The sequence below is a fragment of the Apteryx rowi genome, unplaced genomic scaffold (genome assembly GCF_003343035.1).
Source record: "Apteryx rowi isolate R43461 unplaced genomic scaffold, aptRow1 scaffold_345, whole genome shotgun sequence".
NCBI lineage: Eukaryota > Metazoa > Chordata > Aves > Apterygiformes > Apterygidae > Apteryx > Apteryx rowi.
In genome coordinates this window covers 488,601-511,637 of record NW_020449919.1, presented here as the reverse complement: position 1 = coordinate 511,637, position 23,037 = coordinate 488,601, and the positions used below count along the sequence as shown (strand labels likewise).

The following is a 23,037-nucleotide window of genomic DNA, read 5'->3' as shown; positions in this document are numbered from 1 at the left end:
ATTTTTTTTCCTGAATAAAAGAAAATGATTCTACTAAGTCACTTAGATCCAGTTATTTTTCTAACATAAAATAAACTAGAAAACTTTAGAAAACCAACATGGAAATCAATGTCCTGAAAATATTTTTCCCACTAACATTCTACAGTCAAAGAGATTTTTAAAAGCTGTAATTTGGTTACACAAATATAAAACATAAGTGGCACAAAATTGAAATGCTACCTCCCAGAAACTAAAAATACAAAAGCACCAGTCAACTTTTTCAAAGGATAATTATGAAAATTACAAAATTAGTGGATTTCTTATTCAGTTACTCCTCACCACAGATTGTATTTTTTATATTGTCTTATGAAACTATTGATAAGGGACAGTATTAGACAAAAAGCACTAAAGACTAATAGTCTCTTCCATTATTGCAGCTCTCAGATTCTAATCCATATTTATATCAAACTATTTCCCATTTCTTAATTTTAATAATTGATTCTGAAACGTCTCATATATGTAAAAAGAAGGCAAAAAGACTCATACCCTTTAATGCAGTAGTCTTTTCTTTTTCATCTGGGCCTCCTTGCTGGAGTTGAGCCATCCTTACCCAAACCGTTAACAAAATTAAAGCACTGAAGTAAATATACATCAATCTTCAAAGGATGATCTGTAAATGAACAGGAGTTAGAAATTAGGCAAATTTATTGACTTTTACTTCAAAAGCCACTTGTTACTGCATATATCACAAAAATAGAACTTGTTTCAAAATCCAAACTTCCCAGAAAGAGTATTATAAACCCCTACAATATAAAATTAAAATCAACTTTTTCTTCTCCCTCAAAACTTACATTGAGCATTCTAAGGTCTCATCACACCAAGATGAATTAAGTTTTGCAACAAAGTATAACACACATTCCTCTATAAGGTTTGGTCAAAGATTCATGTTCACAAGAACAAGGACTAGCTTCTACCTAATCCTAGCAGGACTTCTATCTAACTGATATTCCTTTTTGCCATTCTCACATTAAGACCAGGAAATAATAAGCCTTTTGGAAAAGCAGCACGTTTGTACGTCCAAAGCAGAAGACATACCCAAAACATGATCAACAGAACTTCCACAATCTCTATATATTTTTTTCTTCTTCACTTAACTCCACTTATTATTCTTACTTTACCATACAGTTTAAGGTTTTAGTAAAACTACATGGAACAAATTGGTTTAAACCATTATCTGTCTTGAAAATTTTAAAGAGCAGATTGATGTCCAGCTATATAGAACCCTCAGTATATCCAGGGTGGGAATCCACGTGCAAACTATATTTCTAAATTTTTCCTATTGCATTGAAGGCAGCCCAGACATTCTAGTCTGCAATCTCTTTCATCTCAGATCTGACACCAAGAGAGCAAATACCATATGACAATCACCACTTCTTCCTTCTCAATAAAAAGACTTCTATGCCTTGAATCCTTTTTCCCCTTCATCTTTTTTGGTTCTTTATCTGTCAGTCACTATCAATTTGTTTTATTCTTCTACCCAATATATTTTATCCTGGATGACTCTGCATGAACTGTATCTCAGCAGCAATTTGCAACTTCCAAACAAAGAGTGATAGGATCCCCCTCTCTCAACTACTGTCTCCCTGAGATTTGCTACTGTAAGAAAGAACCACCAGAGAGTTTCTTTTAAGTAACCATTATAACAGAAAAAAAACCTAAAAAAAAAAGGGTATGATAAAGATATGGTGGGTGATTATTCTGTATTTTCTTTAGAGAAAACCTATGAAATATTATTCTCAGTTAAAAAAATACACACAGCAACTTAAGGGGCTGAGAGTAACTAAAGAGAGAAAAAAAATTCTTAAAACTTGGGTTTAAGACCAAAAAATCCATCATGCAGGGGATTGACCCAGGGGAAACTCCGGCACCTTCCTTTGCTCTTGTGCAGAAAGCTGTTCAGATTAAGCTGATGGGAAATGACAGTACTCTGTTAAAAGTCTCTTAGATATTGCACCAGGCCATCGCTGCTCTCCTCTGAAACTGCTACTTAGATTGTGCACCTCTTAAATTATGGTGCAATTCAACATAATTCAGTTACAATGTACATGTTTTAGCCAATACTTTAATCTTATTAGCACTCATAACAAGAGTAATCAACAAAAGTAACAAAACCAGAGACATTTTAGTATTTTCTGGCATGTAACCTACTCAATATAAATATTAAAATGACTCGAATGTCAATTCACATGCATGGCATTTACAAAAGATTTTTCCAAGATGCTTTCAAATAACTCACAGACAAAAGATGACCAGATATAAAATCCTGTCCTTCATCAGGATGTACATTACAGCACAACATGTAAATTTCAGTAAAGCATCAAAAAAAAAAAATTAATTAAACAAACCCACTGAGGTTAGAATTACTAGGGGTGCTAGAAACTCACAGTGGTAGCTCAGATAAGAATTATTCTAGTCATACAAATCGGGTCATCTTCCCCACCCAACACTTGAAAATTCATATCTGAGTATTGTTAACATCGTTACAAACTACATACAGGTGAGCCTTGTTACAGTCCAAGGAAAGAAATACAAAATTTATCTGAACACAGATCCATGTTAAATAAATTTATGCCCCCTCCCACCACATTAACCAATCCACTGACCAACAGCGTGACAATGCTATATTTAACACTGAAGTAAAGGAGACAATTCCTGGCATTTTGCCCCTACAGCGGGTGCCTGGGTTCATTTATCGGATGAAGACCTTGCCACTGAAGAAACAGTAGATAACTTCGAGGTTCACCTGCTCTGCTAGAAGCACAACCCCCCACAAACACCACCACCACCCCACCCCCAAATTTGGCTTTGAGAGAGAATTTCCTGTTCTTTTGGAAAAAGTAAAAAACTGTAACAGCAGCCACTGGAGGGAGGACTTGATATTAGAATGAGGATGAAATAAGCACACAGTATTTTATGTACTGTTTGTCTGAACACAGCATTTTGTTGAATCCTTCACTGATACTTGTTTAAATGACGAATACAAGAAATTAGATGAGAGGGCTGGATTTCCTTTCTTTGACAAACAGACATTGAATCAACTAGAGTTTGATGGTGCAGAAATGAACAGTAGGAAAATTATAAAGCTCTCCAAATGGTTACTTATAGGTAAAAGCAGGAATTGCAGCTTATTCTAGGCTTCAGTTTCAAGCCCCGGTGATCTTGAACTCCACACATTGACCACACTCCTTATTTCACAAATACCCATCTTCAAATTTTTCACAATAAATATTCAGATAATTTTAAATGTGTTCTTCTGTACAATTACTTAGATGATTCTTTGTAAAATAATTTTTCTGTGACTGTTTTTCCACTACCTATGGCAAGTACACATTCTGAAAAAATAATAGTTACTATTTCACCTGCAGAAACATTTCAAGTGAGCAAATTTATTTACAAGGAAAGTTATATTTATTTGTATGTATCTTGCTTTCCCATGCAGATTTAAGATATGCTATCAAAAAACATGTGTATTCTGTGCCTCTTCAACCTCAGTGTCCATCAGTACTGAAAATAATTCAGTATCAGAAATATTTTGATTTCATGATTTCACTGCTACTAATAAATGTTTTAGTTTATCAAAACCATAGGACAAAGAACTGCATTTTCACCATCTCCCCATTAATACAACTGCAGAACAGTGGGTTCACAAAGATATGGTCATTTAAACTAAAAAAAAAAAGAAACAAAAAAACCCAGACTTTTACACCCTTAAGGGAATATGCATGACATATTTCATGTTCTTGTTTGTCGAATGGTACTGGAAGTCTGGGCCACAGGGCTTGCTATTGTATAATAGTGCTAGTCTGCAAATCAAACTAGACATCCTATCATATATTTCAACTCTGAAACAAATGTACATACACACTGATTTCTACAGAGACTTCAATTACTCTTCATAGTATAAATGCAACTAGAAAAGTACCAAAAATTTTAGCAGATGATTTTGCTCTACATTAGCAATTGCTAAAATTAAGTCAATGTTATATTGTGCATATATTCCAAATAAAGGTCATAAGTAATTGCAATTATTGCAATCCCTCTCTGGACTGGCTCAACATCCCCCCCCCCCCAAAAAAAAAACCAAAACAAATAAAACACAAACAAAAACCAACTTTAATCTTAGTATTATTTTCTACCTAATTAGATTTTATCTATTCAAGCTTACAGGGTACTACAGATGACATCGGTAAGAACTACTTCTGTTAAGGTTATACATCCCTTCACTTAAAGGACCCTATTTCCAACTGCTTATAGCTTTGTCAAACTTCAGCTATTAAAGCCAATTATATCCAACCTGCTTTAGACTGAAGGTTTTGAAAAAATTCAGCTAAAATGTCCACTTTTTTCAAGAAGAAGGTTCAGAGACAATGTATCTTCTGTTCAGTTTTCCTAATGTTAATGAGTGGCAGTAGTGTCTCCATGTTGCAGACATCAGAAAGGTAGCCAGARGACCAGCTTAGCATACAGTGCATGTCCTTTCCTGTTCTCCTTAAAGCCTGCCCAGATCTGTTTAGGTGAAAATTGCTCTTTGCACACATTTAGTATAGATTTATTAAGATTTATTCCAGAAAATTTACCTATTTGCCTCAAGTATGCTCTAGACAACCTCGAAAAAATAGAGTGGTAGAATCACAGGAGGGGAAGAATAAATGCTAGGAGAAAAGGATATTTAACCGCTAGAATTGGCAAACAAATTGGCAAAGATCTCAATGTCCCTGAATCCCAGTACATCTTTGCATCTTACCAAATAGTGGCAGAACTTACTGATGAAGTACATGACCACAGCCACTGCTGGAGGATGATTTATTGGCACAGCAGTTAGCTTCTAATGTTACTTACCCCTTTACACTCAAGAAGCAGAAGACACTGAGCTATGGGCATTAGCATCCCAACTTTGTCAGCAACTGTTGTTTACAAAGGGCAGAGTCAACATGATTCCATATGCTGAAATTTTAATTATTTCTGTTTAACTTTTTTGAAATGCTGGAAATGACCTCCCTAAACACATGCCTGTAAACATGATCAAATAAATATGTTAAAAGAACATAAAAATAGGCAGTACAACCTCAACACAGCCTCTGAGAGGTTTACACTGATGCTCTAATCAAATGAACATCTGAGGTTCAAAATAATCTCCTAAGAATTTTTCTGCAGTAGCTTTGAATGCATAACAAAATATTCTCTTAAATATGAGGATTATCTATTAAGTGTGTGGAGAACCCTACTTCTTCTGTTGGGGCAGCTGGGTCATACCTAATGAATCAGGCAAGCAACTTCAAGGAGAAAAAAAGTGACCCTGCAGTGAAAGTGGGAGAATACTACGTAGGAGAACTCTCTTTGTAGCAATTCGAGTGTTCTTATGGGACCAACCAAGTCCTATAGAACAAAATGTTCTCAGGTAACTTCTTTCTGTATACTTCCCATTCTCTAGGCATTCAACTTGAATGATTTCAGTACTCAGAACTACAGACCACTGGATCCCTGTTTTAAGAAAATCTTTGAAGAACCATTTACAGGTCTTTCAAGTTCAGTACCCCAAGATTGGGGTACATTGATGACTAGGACATTAATTTCACCGTACCTTAGTCTTTCTCCAAAAGGCCAGAAAGAATCCTCCATGCATAGTAGGTGCTGGGGAAAATAAATGAATTAATGTTTATAAAGAACTTATACCTTGCAATTAAAGCCTTGTAAAAAAGCTCTTGTAACATTCAATAATGCTATATTCATTGCAAATTTTGGATTGTGTTGTTCAATTAGTGCATTAGTGACTACATATTAAGTCATGAGGACAAAAAGAAATGCTAAGTAGTTATTAATTCAGGCAAACAGTTTTGTGTAAAATGGTCTTTCATTAAAAAACTATTTTATCACAGTGTACATCACAAGAATAAGTCATTTTAGCACAACATAACTTGATAATATAGCTGAAATTGCCCTGCGGTGGTCTATAAAAACTGTTTTTGAAGAGTTTTTAGAATGATTGCATTAGACTATCAGTTTTAACTCAACAGGATTCTGGCTTGAAAGACAGGGTGGAGAACACTGACTCTCAATGGGCTCATCTTTGTACATACTAAGGAGTTATGGGACAATACCAGAATTTTAAATCTCTTTTTTAATGTCATCTTCTCTCAAGCCAATCCCATGGGTTACCTGGGAGAGGAAAAGGCCTCCAAACACAGAAAAACTCTGAGACTATTAAAAGAGCCTTCTCTTAGGGAGACATTGAGGTAATTTGCAGGACAGCTAAAGAAAGAGAGAGAAAGAGAGAGACTGGAAAACTCTAGGGAAATGATTTCTGCTTAGGCTACCATCAAAAGTTGCTAAAAAAACCCAGCTGTATGTGCATATGTCTAGCACTTTAAAATCACTTTTTTTTTTAAAATCATCTCTGCCTTTGCTCTTAAGTAATAAACAGTTCAACTTTCAAAAGGCCTGTCTGCCACTAATTGAAGACTCTTGAAAATAAGACAGAGAGACCAGATGGAAATGCAATGGATCCAGCATAGTATCCCAGATCCTGGTACGCAGTGAATTATTTATAATTCTACTCTAGACTCTGTGCTGAGGAAGTGCACAAAAAGAGACTAGGAAAAGGTCAGAGGTGGATGCAGCTTTCTGTTAGATACCTGCTCTCTCCAAAGCATTCCAGCATGTGCACATGCAAAGAGTGAATACTCCCATCCAGTTTGATTTCTCCGCATCTAACACACAGATACCTTGATGATACAGAAATATTCAAAACAGATGGATGGTGTACAGAATCAAAACATGCACAAGTGAAATGAGCATGTGGGGCCACCGAAAACATCAGTTCATCATCAAGACACATTATTCCGGAATCAGTCTAAAACCCCCCAGGCTCCCAGAGCGTGCAGACTCTCCTTTGCAGCAATGTCTGCCTCAATGATTCTGCCTTACAGCACTGCCCACAGCTTCTCCAGTTGTAGGACACCTGATTCTTCTATTTTATCATTCCTCCAGCTTTAATAATACAGTACCTCAATTTCTTTGGTCTATCCTCTGGCTGAGAGGCATCACATGCTATTTAGCGAGTTGAACCAAGAAGAACTGCTTCATTTCAACTATCTAGAAGGCCAAGCAAATGGCTCTGTGAAACCCATGCAGCACACTGACTTGGATCTGCTGGCTTGCCATAAAGCCATGTCACCATACAATATATATAAGCAATGTAAATCATGTAAATATATTATCCATATAGCTCATTATTTAAGACCAACTTGATCTTAAAATTACAACCATGTCACACTTGTATTTTTAACTTTATTTTTTGTACCAGTAAATCTTTTCTACTTTTTATTACAAAGCAATAAAAAAACCCAAAACAAATAAGATAAAAAGCAAGGCAAGTAAACAGCTTTATTTTGTATGGATTTCAGAATCAGTCAAAGAAAACCTCATTCTATTGTTTTCAAACCAGTACCATAACTACATGTTTCCTTACCAGGTAAGTTTTAAAAATTGAAAACCTCGTATTTACATTAAAAATATTCCACTAATAGCCTAAATCAGTAACTGCAAACAGCCTTTTCTAGACAGCTCTGCTATTGCCTAATATGCAACCTTGCTATCTCTGCCCAGAGTCAAGACTGCTAAACAACGAATCTCAGAACAGTCTAGGTTGGAAGGGATTTCTGGAAATCATCTGGTCCAATCTTCCGTCAAAAGCAAGGCCTCAGATCAGGTAATCCAGGTCTCTGTCAGATTAAGTCTTGAATATTTCCAGTGAGGGAAATTCCACCACTTCTCTAGGGTACTTAGTCCAATGTTCAATTTTCTTACAATTTTTTTTTTCTTATACCCGGATGCAATTTCCTCTGAAGCAACTAGCGTGCATTTCCTCTTGTCCTGTCACTGTGCACTTCTCTATAACTTCTTCTCTATAACTACCTTCTAGGTAATGGAGGACTGATTAAATCTTCTGGACCCTTCCCTTCCTTAGGTTGAAGAAATTCTTTCAATCCTTCTTCGTATGTCAAGTCTTCCAGTCCTCTAATCATCCTGGTGGCCCTTTGCTGAACCCTCTCCAAATTTTCAATGTCTCTCGAACTCAGGAGACAAATCAGACAGGTGTCCTAGGTACACCCTTACTGGTGTGGCACAGGACTTGACTGGCCTGTGTTCAGCTTATTGTCCAACAGGACCTCCAGCTCCCTTTCAGCAGAGCTACATCCCAGCCAGCGAGACCTGGGCTGCCCTGCTGCTTGCTGGTGCACAACTTAACAGGTATCTTTGTTAAAACTTATGCAAGTCTTGTTGGCCCAGTCTTCCAGCCTGTATGCTGCATGGACGTATTCATGCAAATCTTGCTGGCCCAGTCTTCCAGCCTGCATGATGTATTACTGCTGTGCTCAAATAAAGATGATAATGATAATAACGAATCTATCAGTTTCATTTGCACTTTTGACTTGGCACTGGATTTGAACTCCAGGAGAAAAAAAATGGTGGTAACCATTCTTTTTTTTTTATTCTACATCCTTTTGCAATATTGATAGCTTTTATTTACCACACTATTAGGTTACTGAAATAGACTCCTCAGAGCAAGTTCAATTATACTGGTTACCTGACATACTTCAATAAGTTGAACAGATGTATCAAGTGATTCAGTTTAGCCTCAAGTCTAAATACTCTGTCCTAATAGTAAACACTTAAAATACAAGGTCTAATGAAATTTCTCTTGACCAATCATTCTAAATCACCCTCCTAAAATTCCTCGTATGTTTTGTGGAAAACACTGCACTTCCTACCAGCATGAATGAATCCCTACTGAGGAGGGAAACTGTCTTAAATTTTGTAAAGCACTGCAGAATGCATGATATAGTGGAGTTCAGCCAAGTGCCACCAAACTCAAAGATATGCAGATACAAGCAGCAGGTGCAGTGGGAAGAAAGAGACTGGAGATGTAACTTAGTCTGACAAAAAAGCAACACCAGAAATTTGTAGCTTTTGCTTGGAAGACTCACAGAGGTTCAGGCCTGGGCCCATGAAATCACCCAGAATGACTTCCTGTCAATCAGAGGCCCTTATATTTCCTTCAGCTACCATTCTCTAAGATCAATCACCTGTGTTTAACAACATTTCTTCTAGAAAGGCATCCAATCTCAATTTGAAGTCATTATGAGATAAAGAGTCCACCACTGCCTTATACAAAATACTTAGTTTGAAAGGATAGGCACTCTCTTTGGTAGTTTATTTCCAGTTTGAATAACTCTGGCTTCAGTCATTGGTTGTTATTACTATGCTTTTGTATGCTAAGTTCCATCTTCCTATTTTTCCCTACTTGATTAGATGTTACAATCAAGTCATATTATGCTTTTTTTCTGATAAAAAAGTTTAGCAGAGTCTCTCACTTTAAAATTTTTGTTCTAACCCCCAAGTCATTTTTTTCCAGTTTCTGTGTCCCTTTTAATTTTTTCAGTACTAAGTGACAACATTATGCAAGCCAAACACAGCTAGAGTGGTGGATTCACAGGGAAGAGTCCCTCATTTTTCTTGATTTCTTTTAGTTCTGAAAATCTGATTTGCCTTTCTAAAACATTTTTAGGTTGTTTAGACCTAACTTACCAAATGACTGCATTATACCAATACACCTAAATTCTTTGTTATTTATCACTGGCTTGACAACAAATTTTAATGGTAATGATTTTACATTATTTCCTGGGATCACTGCTAAAGCAGTATTTACTGAAGACCATCACTCCTGAAAACTGCTACTTGAACTTTTCCAGAAAGACATTAAATGCCTCAGTAAGTGGCTATTCTACTCAAACTAAACARTCTTGAAGGTTGAATGAGATTATCCTAAAGTACTCAGTTTACATAATCTTAAATCTACTATACTGAAACAGTAAATTTAATCAAGCAAACTCAGAATCTGAAAGAACAAAACAAAGTTTACTGTCATTTAATTATTCATTAATAAGAATTTTCCATTAGGATTCCATTATTTTACCCACGTTTTGACAGTCAGCTAAGCAGTCTCTAATTGTCTGAGTTGACCCATCGTCTTCTATCAAATATTGACACACATCAGCACTTTTCTCATCTTCTAAAATTTCCTTATCATTCCATGTATTTAAAATGAGTATCAGTGAAGAGAGGGCTTCCTTTAACACCTCTTTTATTGTTCTTTGTGTCCAAGTTAATAAATAATCTCTCTCACAAATGACAATGAGTGACCGTTAAAACAAAGTGGCACAGGAAGTAGTGGACTCTTCACTTCTTAATGATTTCAGATAGAGATTGGACGCCTTCTTAGAAGGAATGTGCAGCTAAACACAACCTACTGATTTGAACAGAGTGATAGCTGAAAAATAAACAGCTACAACAGCATTCATCCATGAAGAACAGTAATAATAGGAAAAAGGTAAATGATCTGTTGTGTAACTCTACTTTTATGTCACCTTAAGATCAGATAGATAAACCCTAACCCTAAAAAGGCAGGTAAATAAAATACATGTATACTAAGGTCTGTCCATATTAAGGTACTTACTTTTATGTCAACCTCCACAGTAGCTGATCACATTGCTTCCTGAGTCTACATGAAAATTAATGCAGGAACAGCAAGGATACATGATATGGTATGTTGCATTGAAAAAATATGAACCAACACCAGCCTCGTCCAGTGTAACAAGAGACTATTGAAAAACACATTATAGGCAATGCAAAGAGTTTGTCACGTAACTGATGAACTTCAAGAAAATCTACAGGCATTACAACAATAGTAGCTTATCCCTATGTAAACAAGAATCCGTATTTAAAAATGAAATGAAAGCTATACGGAGCATTATAAGGTCATGTCAGCAGTATAAACACAGCCTGTAAAGAAAACTATCACATCACTAGCAAGAAAATTTACAGCATGGCAAAAAAATGTTTTAAGAATCCAAACTACTCCAAGTAAAAATGTAACCATTATTTCTCCAATCCTTCATATTTTTAATACGCTCCCAAATGAAAGCAGAAGCAGCATGTTCCAGTAAGAACATCTTAGAAATGTGAAATACTCTGAAGAGGCAAAATTTTTTTGCCCTGAATCCCTTTTGCTGGGCAGGGGGAAAAAGAAAGAGAAACAAAATCTTGAGAGAAACCAGAATTTTCAGACTTTCCATGCTTTGGTACTAATTTTATTGTAAACCTTGAAAAAGGATACAATAGAACATGAAATGAGGAAAAAAGCACATGGAAAGCAGTTTTGCAAAAAATGTTAATAAAAGTAGGTCAGTGATGGTAGACCAAATTTGAGATATACTTTCTTCACCATAATTCTGGCACAAAGCCAGAAGGTGAGAAAAAAATCTCATTAGGACCCCAAAAATGGGGAGGTGGGCAAGGGTAGGAGCAGGATTCTCAAAGCACTGGAAACTGTAAGTAGTATAAACTCCACTTCCAAAAGTGATTTGAAATTAGGACTCAAGTGTTTTAAAACCAAAGGCAATATAACATCTATGATAGAGAAATATTATTCTTGTATTTCTGATAAAATGTCTTGACTAGCCAGGTATTTAATTACCGAGAGAATCAGGTACAGACCTCAAATTCAAACAGAAAGCAACGCCAAAATACGTTAAAATTCAAAGTGACTAAAAATGACTGAACTTTAAAATCTGCTATTTCTCAGTCTTGCAAGAATCAGTTAAGCAAATGTCTCCATTCCAATGGATACAGCTCTTGTGTTACTCTCTCTGAAGCTTCACAAAACATAATGAATATTGCTTCAAGCTGTTATCATTTGGAAAACGGAAATTCCACAATTTAGAAGACAGCAKAAAACATTTTCTAGAGTGTATGTATCTAAAGTTGCTCAAAAGCTTAAAATGAGACCTGAAAAAACAAATTAATAAATAAGGTTCTGGCAGCTTGGGCTGCACTAGGAAGAGCATTGCCAGCAGGTCAAGGGAGGTGATCCTTCCCCTCTACTTGGCACTGGTGAGACACATCTGGAGTGCTGGGTCCAGTTGTGGGCTCCCCAGCACAAGAGAGACATGGCACTACAGGAGTGAGTCTTGTCATACGAGGAGAGGCTGAGAGAGCTGAAACCGTTCAGCCTTGAGAAGAGAAGGCTCAGGGGCAATCTTATGAACGTGTATAAATATCTGATGCGGGGAGATTAAAGAAGATGGAGCCAGACTCTTCTCATTAGTACGGAGTGAAAGGACAAGAGGCAATGGTCACAAACTGAAATACAGGAAATTCTGTTTAAACTTAAGAAAACACTTTTTTACTGTGAGGGTGGTCAACCACTGGAACAGATTGCTCAGAGAGGCTGTGGAGTCACCATCCTCGGAGATATTCAAAACTTGAGTAGACACGGCCCTGAGCAACCTGTTCGAGATGACCCTCCTCTGAGCAGGAGAGGTGCTCTAGACAATGATTCTGTGAAGATGAGAAAAATTCAAAGTGCGTAATAAGTTGATACATAAAAAGCATGTTTGTGTGTGTGCATATATATATTCAAATGTGTGTGTGTATATACACACATACAATACACATGTATATACATGTATATACACACACACTTATACATATGTTAGTTATGCCCCACAATAGCAATGAACAGGTTATAATAAAAGATGTGACGATTGTTATGAGCAAACCGTGGATGAGCAAGACCTAGAATTGTGGTCTTGGGGTTTCAGTTTTGCGTTCTTAGGAATTTCTTTCCGATTCTCCAATTTGAGTGAAACAGCCCAAATGTATCACCATGAAACTGTCAAAACCATCAGGGCTATAGCCATGAGTAATTTGTGAAGGCTGACAACACTGGATATTACTCATTCTATTGGTAACCACCTTTTTTTAGTACATTAAAACAACTTCAAGCTGGTTAAAATCACCTTGCAGAGGATGAATAAAACCTTTAAAAGTTTCTCTGCTTTCCATAGATGATAGTGTATGCCAAATATGAGTGCATTTATTACACAAAGACATTATTAAAAAATTGTGAAATCAAGTCCTCAGGTATCAGGAAATATCAGAATTAAGGTTGCTTGCACAAACTTATTTCAGCTTCCTTGTGTACATGCACTAAAATCCAGTCTTACACAAAAATCAAAGTGGAGAAAATCAAAACAAAGAAAAGAATTCACCTCATTCTCCCCTACTTCTCAAAGTCAGCATCATCTATAGCTAAATATTTGCCTAACAGTTTTGCCTAAACTCTTTTAAAAAAATACTAATGCTGAATACTCCACAACCTCCCTGAAATTATGCTCACATCGTCAGCTAAACTCATGCTTGTACCACCTTGAGCTTCAGCAAACAGACATCCAAACTGTCAAGCCTCCTGTCTCTTGCTCTGCTTCCCCAGCTGTGCCTGATGACCCTGTTGAATGAAATGCAACAGGAGACCTCTCCCGTGACAGTTTTAGTTCTCCTCTCTACCTAAGGGGTGTGGGAGCACACATCTTCCAGCAACTACAGAGAAAACACATCCTCCATTGTTCTTGATGGCCACTGAACTAGCCTGTTTGACTTAGTATTTTGGCTTTAAATAGAAGTCTACTCCAATGTTAAACTACCCTTATCATAAGAATATTTTTCCTAACTTAAATGTCTTTTGCTGCAGCCCTTTACCTCTTGACTTATAGACATCGAGAAAGTTTCTACTCTTTCTCTTTGTAACATCCTTTCCCATAACTGGAGACTGCTATCATGTCTTTCTTAGTCTCCTCTAGTCTGAGCAAACTAGAATTCTTTCCAACTTTCCACATTACTTTTTTTTTTCTAGATTTCTGAGCACTCACACTGCTTTCCCCAGAAAGACTCTCCAACTGGCTTAAAACCTTTCTTAAATGTGATGCCAAAACTGACCAAAGGAGTACCAGCTGAGGCCTGAGCAATGTGGAACAAAGTGAAATTATCATGTCACATATTTAAATATGGCACTTCTAACTATGCATCCTGGTAGAATAATTACCTTTTGTGCAGAAGCACAGTATTATTGACTCATGTTCAGATTATGATTCATCTAAAAATCTGGAATCCTTTTTTTCTAGAACTATTGCTATTTTGTATTTATGTAGGGAACTATCTAATCTAAGCATAGCATTTTGCATTTGTCCTTTTAAACTGCATTATTTATTTCATGTTGTTTCTCTAATTTTTTAAGCCATCTAAAATTCTAAATTTATCCTTTGCAGAACTCAAATTCTCTCCCAGCTTGCTGCTTTCTGTAAAATTAATACATGTACTGTCTATGCCATCATCATCCAAGCCATTAACAAAATGAAGACATAATCACATTTGTTCTCTTCCACTGGACTTCTGCCTCTGTCAATGCACAGAATGAAGGTGCTCACTTGATAAGGAGCTATTCAGCTTTTTGTCTGACCTTTCTGTCTTCAGCTCCAAGTGTGACCCTAATGTTTTTCCCATCCCCAATTTCTCCTCCCACACAATTAAGTGCCTCTTGATCATTCTTTCCGTTTCTCTCACTAGCTCCTTGTCCCACTTTGCCTTATTCTGCCCTGAGAGCTTCTAGTACCATTTCAATCTCCTCTTCTCCAAGCTGTCCTAGTTTGTCCTTTTATCTCAAGAGTTTCAGCAGAGACACTGCCAACTCAACTGCTCATTCCAAACTCCCGTTTGTCCACTTTAATTAAATCAGCTGGTTTCATTCTTCTTGCTATTGCAGAACTAGCATGGGGATAAGAATGCTGCTGAGCATTTGGTCAGACCAAAATCCCTGTTCTCCATCCACCCTCACCATAGGCCAATCAAAACAACATTGGCTAGTCATCACAGAAGTTTAGCTTTACAGTCCAGTGTTGGAACAAGCATGCTCAGCTGCTCTCTGCAGCTGGTGTACATGAGTCCAACCAACAAAAAGGGCAGAGTATGTTTCGTACAGGTAGAATATTTGGATTTTTATGTACTAAAACTGAAGAAGTTGATACCTGACACAAAAGCAGACCTTGCCAAATATCAGGTTTCTTATCCAAAACACGGAGGTACTGTAGCACAGAATCATGTATATTAGAAGGGACCTCTGGAGGTCATCTACTCCAACCTCCTGCTAAAAGCAGGTCTAATAAGAACAGGATGCTTAGGGACTTGTCCAGTCAAGTTTTGAACATGTAGGATAGAGATTCCACAGCTTCTCTTGGCCCCATTCCCACATTTGATGACCCTCATGGTAATTTTACTTTTTTTGTATTTACCAGCATCTCTCAAAGTAAACCATTAAAATTTATCTATCTGCTATTCTATATTGCTGTGAGGGGTGCAATTTAAAACAAGCAAACAAAAAACACCACGAATCTTTTCTGGGAAGCTTAAATACTACCACACACACAAAGTTTTCCTATATTCCTGTCAATAATACTCTATAGAGTACTACTGACACAGAGCTTTTCAGGAACTTTTTAACAGAGTGTTCTCTAAATGTTTCCACTGGACATCACCAAGTAGTCAAAACCTGAACTTCTCACAGGAATGTACAACTAGCTTTGAAAAAATCAGTTTCTGCCCGACTCAAACCAGGTACTTAAGCTTTCTTTCTCATCCCAAGAAAATGCAGATATGGCCTAGTATCATTAAGGAACTGGATTTCCCATCTCATGTTCCCTTCCCTGGACCAGCCGCCCTACTCTTGCAATAATTCAAACTACTGGTTATTTTGGTGTGGTCCTTTCACAATCACTCCTTAAGCATTTATCCTAATTTTTATTNAAAAAAAAAAAAAAAAAAAAAAAGACAAAGAATATAAGTAACAAAACAAAGAATGAGAAGACAAAAAAAAACAAAAAAACCCCCACCCTTAACTGCCCACAGACTGATGTGAGGAAGATAATGAACAGGAACTTAACGCACTCCTTCTGGAGTAGAAGTTCAATCTATCTGACACTTGTGAAGCTGGTGGGATGATTCACATGAATGAAATGTTTAAAAAAAATAGATATAACCTATTTAGAAACAGCAACAATGGAGAACAAATGGCATTGTATGCCAAAAATGTCATTGTCTGTTTCTGAGTCACTGACAACAGAAAATCACGTCTTAAGAAATAAAGTACAAGTCAGAATACTAGCTGATGTTTGCTACAGATATGAAATCTCACATACTATGGTGGTTAAGCATCTATTGCATCTTGTTGGAAATAAAGTTTCATTATCACAGTGGACATAAGACTGAGCAAGATAACCCGGAGCTTTCGGGCTGCCATTATCAGAACATGCTTGAAATTTCTGAAAATTGAGGACAATTTCTTATGCTGAGAAATGTTACATCCAATCCAAGGGAAAGCTGTGTTCAACTTCATCTGGAGAGATAACAAGTACCCCACTATGTCATAAAGAACAAATACAGAACAAAGACAGGTCCTGCCCGCAGGTCTTGGAATCAAAGAACATATTCCCAAACACATTTTTTGCAAAACGACTTAAGCAGGCCCACCCCCTACTTGTGCTACCCCCTCAGTTGTGCAAACAGTTGTAAAACTGTTTGTAGCAATGCTTAGTGAACCAGTTCAGGAAACCAGATCAGAGTTAAATCAGAAGAGGGAACTGATCTGAGTTAAAACAACCTTTATTTTAAGAGTTTACTTTTAACTTACCAGTTCCCAGATTCAGTTCATTACATGGTATAACTTAGATGACAGAACAAGGCAAGAACATACAGTTGCTGCCTGAAAATTCTTTAGTTTGATTTGCCAACATGGACCCAAGGAGACAAGAAAGAAACACAGAGAGAGACGAAGCAGAACAAGGACTCAAAAATGATCATTAAAATAGGCAATAGTTTATTCTTGTGAATTTCAAAGTCCATTGTTCTGAAAAAAAAGAGGAAACATTTAAAAATAAAGTAACAAGAAAGCTCCGCTAAATTTTGTCTTGTTGATGAGCATGTACCAAGTGTGAGTTTGCAATTATAATAATTTGTTGATTTTGATGACTCTGCTTGCTCTCCGTCTCCTTGGCCCAGAGGTGGGCAGCTACATTAATAGAGTCTTGTAGCTTGTGACTTATCACCATATAGATATGTGATTCTCAGTAGTTTAGGTTTTATTTCACAAGATTTAATCAAATGCTTCAGTGGAGAAATACTCTTTCACTCTGTGTACTATTATCCTGAGAGAGAAAGCGTGTGTGCACACATGAGTGTATGCACAGCTGTTTATCCCTCATTTTGCCATATTTCCATAATGCCTTTATATAATGGCTCTTTCACTACCAAGCAATCCTGTTACCATATTTCTTCTTTTAAAATACTTCCAGTTTTGTTTTTGACTGCAATTTCTGTTTTTATTTAAATCTGCTCCTCTTACTCATTTCAACATCTTATTTCTTGAGATGGGTTTATAACACATACATTCTGCAAGATAAATTACACAGTCGCTTGTTGGAAAAAAAGTTAGAAGCTTTCAGGGTTGCTTGGCTATACTCTTGTCCTTAGGACAAAAATAAAGGAAGCAAGGAAAGAATATGGTTTAGCATCTTCTTTACTTAAATGAGAAGATGGAGATTTGCATGGATTATATGCTAATGGTGCTATGCATAAATATTATATTCACTCAAATGTGAATTTCAAATGCTTTGTGAAGCCAGGCTTGCAGAACTTTAAAAGAAACCATAACCAACTATACTATCTGTCAGGCTTGGTCTTTGACACAACATTGAAAACAACTTGGAGTTTATGTGGCATATTGACAACATGATCAATCAGAACCACCTTGTGCATCTTCTCAGACAAGTAGTAATTATTTTAAAAAAATGGGATAGTTTCCCTTCTAGCATAGAGGAATGTGACAGCTGTGAAGTACAACAGAACTACCAGCTCCCAGCAAGCAGCAAGAATAAGACCAGAATGAGGTCCACTACACCTGTTTCTAAGCCAAAATATACTTCAGTTAAGGCATGAAGAGAAACAGGAGAACCCATTTTCCCTGTGTCCCACCAGGAGCTTTTGGCATGCAAGCTGCATAAAGCTGATGTGGTGAAGAAAGCTCAGTAGGCCATCAGAGTATGAACACCGCAGCTGAAATGTCCAGAGAATTCAGAACAAATATCTAAAACATTTAATTGCAAATGGAAAATGGCAACTTTATTAAGCTTATAATTCAGACAAATCCAGACTAACTTCTCTTGGGAAAGGGTTCACACTTTCCAAAGCTATCTTCCTATTAAATTTTGTATTTTTTATCCACATCTTGGAGATGCCTAGAGATACTTACAGTACTCTGGAATATTTTCAGCACAGTAAAAACCATTTTTCACTAAGCCCCTCTCAAAAAAATTATGTTTAGATCAAACCTTGACCTGAAATTGGCAGTAAACACGAAAACTTCCCTATGAACAACTGATGACAAACAAGAGAAAACATGCAAAAATTAGGACCATGTAATGTTGTGGGTCAGGCTTTAAACACACAAGCATGAAGAAACATAAAACTGTCAGGCCCATGCCAAAACAACTTTAACCGTTTTTGTACATACATTTCATTAAGCTATGCACGATAACTTTAACATTTGGCATCACTAGGAGTGCATCAGGTAGGGACCTGCTTTCAGTCAATGCCAGAATTGGCTAATTAGCAATCCACTTGATAAGGCTTACAGCTCATTTTGATTTTAACCATCATTTTTCTTTCTAAGGGTACAATAAAGACAATTGTTTAAAATTTTTTCTTCACCTGACTGAGAAAACCCTTATTTGCTGACAAGAAAAGTTTCCTAAATTAACTGATGTACTAGATATATTGATTTAGCTAATACTACAGCTGCTAAGGCAATGCTTATTTCAGGTAAGTGTTAAAAAATCAATACTACAGAGACTAAAACCTCTGTATAGCAGGTTTAATAGAAACTGTTGCCCTTCAACTTCTGCTGGGCAACAGGAAACTGCAAGATTACTGAAACTTCAGTAACTGTATTGCAGAAACACAATTAGCTGCTTAACTATACGTAGTCCAACTTTCCTCTTCTGGACACCAGCTCAGCAGAATATAAATTGCAGTATTAGACTGGTTACATCAAGCAGGAAGTCAATATGACTGAAACCCTTTCTGGGAGAGTGTGACCAGAAATAAAGGCAGTTACATAAAGACTGCACTAGCCCACAGAGCAGGGCACCATTCTCACCAGCAGTATCATCAATAATTAACTCAGAAGAGCAGACTGCTTAAGAAACTGGTAAAGGAGCTTTCATCTGGAGCCAATTCAAGAACAGCGTAACTCAGGCTGCAGTTTCATGATTTGCTGAAGCCCATCTAACAGAGCACTTTCAGAGGAAGTGGTCCTTTTCTTATCCTTCTTCCCACCTCTCCATTCCAAACCAAGCATTCCCACATCTTTCCTTGGGTTGGCACTAGCACTTGCGAGCAAACTGATACAACTGAAAGGGAGCATTTTATTTCTCTAGTTTTGTATTAGCTGGATTGGTTTCCTTACCTGGCTCACTATGCAGCCACTTGATCACTACCCCCACCAGAAAGGCCAGGGAGAAAGGCACAGCCACTGTCAGAGGAGAAAGGAGGGCTGCTCCTTTCAGCAGCAGTGGGAACATCAACCTACGTGAACTGCTGTGAAACTGCACCCTGAGCACTCCCTTTTGAGGGATCTGTGATCTGTGGCCAAAGTGAAATGACTTGGTGGTCTGAGCCTAGTTCTTTTACACAGTCAGCTGTAAAACAAAAATCACTACCAAAACTGGCACTTACAGATATCTGATGGCAAGTTGAGCAGAAAGCTCAAGTATTATACAAAATTGAACACTATCTTTTCACCTTCCAGAAAGGTTCAATCACATTAGAAGAACAGTGTAAGGAATACTGTGAGTAGTTAAATATTAAGTTCTCTCTCTCTCTCTCAAAAAAAAAAAAGGCCACTCAAGAAAAAAAAAGGTGTGTGTGTGCCTGCATGTGTATAAACACACATTCTAATCCCAACACTTAAAACACTGAACAACACTCCTGTAAAATAACTATTCTTAAACCCATTAAATTATACCTCAGGAATTCCACTCAGTGTGAATCTGTGAAACTGATCTACAGACTAAGTAGGTAAATGCACATCCATACTTATAAAGAGAAAAATTGTCTCTTCTAAGGCACACACACACAAAAAAATCATAGGGCAGCATTAAATTTCATAAGCAGATGTTTTCATGCCAAGTGTTAACCAACTTGTTTCAGTAAGCAAGTGGGGAAAAAAAGGAAAAAAAAAATCTATTCACTCTTTGTAYGTATGCCTTACTTCAAAGAATTCCAGGAATCTGTTGTAACTCTGAAAAACTCCTCTGTCACCACAGCACATTGTTCCCTAAAGGAACAGTGGGTCAAATTCAAAGTACCAGGAATAGAGTTGCACTCAGAACTTTTTCTATAGAACTTGGCATGGACAAAACCTCCAAAGTCAGTGCTGAGTCTTCAGGAGGAAAAATAATAAGGTTGTGAACCAAAAAGAAGAAACCAGCAGATAAAACATCATTGAGTAATTACAAGGAGCTCTCCCAAACATTAGCTAGTTACTGCACAAAATACAATTCAGTAAAAACTATGGTCAAGACAACTAACAGATTAACGTATATTCATAATCGGCTACAAACACTGAAAAAGCAAACTGAAGAAAATGAACAAAATCCAGAAAAACTCCAATAATTAAAGGTATTTTAGTATGACAGACAGCACTCTAAGTGTGTACTACGCTTCTGAAATGACGATGCCCTTGTCCACACCTCCAGCTGCTCAGTACTGCTGCCCTGCTGGAAGTTTTCATCTCATTGCTACTCCTACCAGCACCTGCTAAACTATTTTAGACAAAGAGAGTCAGGTCAGCTTAAACACTATAAATATTACACCTGTGTTAACTCAGCATGTTTTGACAGAGAGAGGTTAGGGAGCATTTACACTAACACCAAGGATCGCACATGAGACCTCCAGGAAACAGGCAGGCATCAAGCTGCTGGGAAGAGGTAATGGCAGTGACTTCAGCAACCAGTCTAGCCATAGCCTGGGGCTGATGTTTGCCTAGAGAGACCCTACGAAGGCCAGTAGCTTGGTGAGCAAAGAAGGCTTTTTATTGGAAGAAATATAAAAAAAAGTGAAGAAAATGTAGATGATAATATTTAAAACTCTCAGTATACTAGATATGCTGCATTCCAAATTCAGTGCAGTAAACAGAAACCGACTTGCTGTATTTTACATTGGTATCACTCTGTGATACCCTCCAATCCCTTATGTCCCTTCAGCTACTAAGGCTGTAGGAGTCTTCCCTACACATTTTTGCCTCCTTTCACATGATTACCAAATATCTAATTTTAACATCTTGCAGGCATTCTCCAACCAATATGCTACCATCAGTGCAGCTTTACCATGGGTAACATAATGCGTTACCACCCTCTGTCACCTACACTCTCATTAACAATTCCAAGAAAATATTAGTGATTACTAAAAGAACCCCTCCTTTTTGCTGTACTGGTGCTATTTATGCTTCTGCAAAGGCAAATATTGCCACCATCCTACTCTTTACTTTGTCACTGAATCACTATGCAGTTAAGAACACAGATACCTTTATCACTGCTGTTGATCTTGGAATACTTCTCTGTCAACAATGGTATATCATGCCCAGGCTCCACTGCCTGCTTAATTGGACTTACTGCCTTAGCCAAAAAATTCATGTGGAAATACTGCAAAGTAGATGCTACATTTTGTTAAGACTTGTTTACCAGGCTTACATGAGACTGAGCAGCTGGGCTCAAGTAACACCACAGTTAAAAGTTAACTACCTAAAAGACAAGCAGTACCATTCTCCATCAAAGCTTCAGTTTTAGTTTTGAAAGAAAACAGAAAAAAGCCAACATTTCTTTAAAAGGCAAAGTACATGTTTTTCAAAAGGAACCATAGACACACATCTGATGTTTTAGAATAATGAACTTTGAGTTACCTAGCTGCCAAACCAAAAACAAACAGCAGTAATAATTTAAAATGAAAAATATTCTTCCTACATTTATGGCTGGATAACACAGAAATGACAAATATTTTATGAAGCTTTCTAAGCTGCCAGACCTACTATGAGAAATTTCAGTCCAAAAAKAAGTTTTCAATCACATATAACTATCAAAGCAAAACTCGGAATGAAAAAATTACCACTCAAACCTAGCTATATTATTAAGCCAGGAGAAGTATGTTCATGCAGTAACTTTCTGACACTTAAGATTGTAAGGAAAGCTTGTATTAGGGAAAGCTTGTAACAGGGAAAACAGATGTCTTATTTAGAGAAAGTGGCTGAAAGTACTAAAAAGCAGCAGTAATGACTATGATCCTGCATTTTGAAAAAAATACTATAAAAAACAAGAGAAATAGCAATTATCCTCTATTTCTAATTGAATTCTCAATCCAAATATCCAAAAGCTGTTTAAAAAGTGTAAATCAGTGAACTAATTACAGGTACAAAAGTGGTAAACAGCTAGGCCTGGAAAATGCAAAAATCCAAGGAAGAACATGGAACTGTGACTGTGTTTTCCCAAGTTTGACTAACAATGTGTTTGTAGTGTGCCTCCTTGGCATGCCACAATGATTCATATTTTGAATGTATTTGCAAGCCTGACAGTGCAATACAAAACTACAGGTACCAGAGCAATGAAAACAGTTCACTAGTATGGCTGCTCTCACACAACCAAGTCATGCTGTAATGACCAGATTCATTCTGGGGACRGAGACACAGCATCTTATTCACGCAATTAAAGCGGTACCCCCTTCGGTCGAGAAGCACACCCAAGCCTGACGTTAAGCCTACTCCCAACGTGCTGGGTAGGCAGCTCCTGAAGAAGGGCAGCTCAGGGAAGATGCATTTAAACAAGCGCTGAAGAGAGGGCAGTTTCTCCTGGCGAAGTTTCTTYACTGCGATGCACCTTTGCGGAGTGCTTGGAGAAGACACCGAAACGGGAGCCCCGAAATCAGTGACACTACTTATGGGGGGAGGTCCCGTCCCGGCGGCGGGTCAGGCTGCGCTCCGCACCCCGCCGCCCTCACGGCGCT

The 23,037-nt window shown here is 37.4% G+C and overlaps 1 protein-coding gene across 9 annotated transcripts in view; it reads right to left on the bottom strand.

Moving 5' to 3' along the window:
- Positions 1–23,037, bottom strand: part of FAM172A (family with sequence similarity 172 member A) — a 302,076-nt gene that overhangs the window by 278,768 nt on the left and 271 nt on the right. For 8 of the 9 annotated variants that reach the window (XM_026072631.1, XM_026072624.1, XM_026072625.1 and 5 more), the window contains exon 2: positions 526–649. In XM_026072631.1, coding sequence (XP_025928416.1) covers positions 526–631 — 106 coding nt within the window. In that variant the 5' untranslated portion in view covers positions 632–649. Of the gene's footprint in view, positions 1–525; positions 650–5,620; positions 5,671–23,037 lie in introns of all 9 variants that reach the window. The other variant, XM_026072623.1, reaches the window with a different exon arrangement.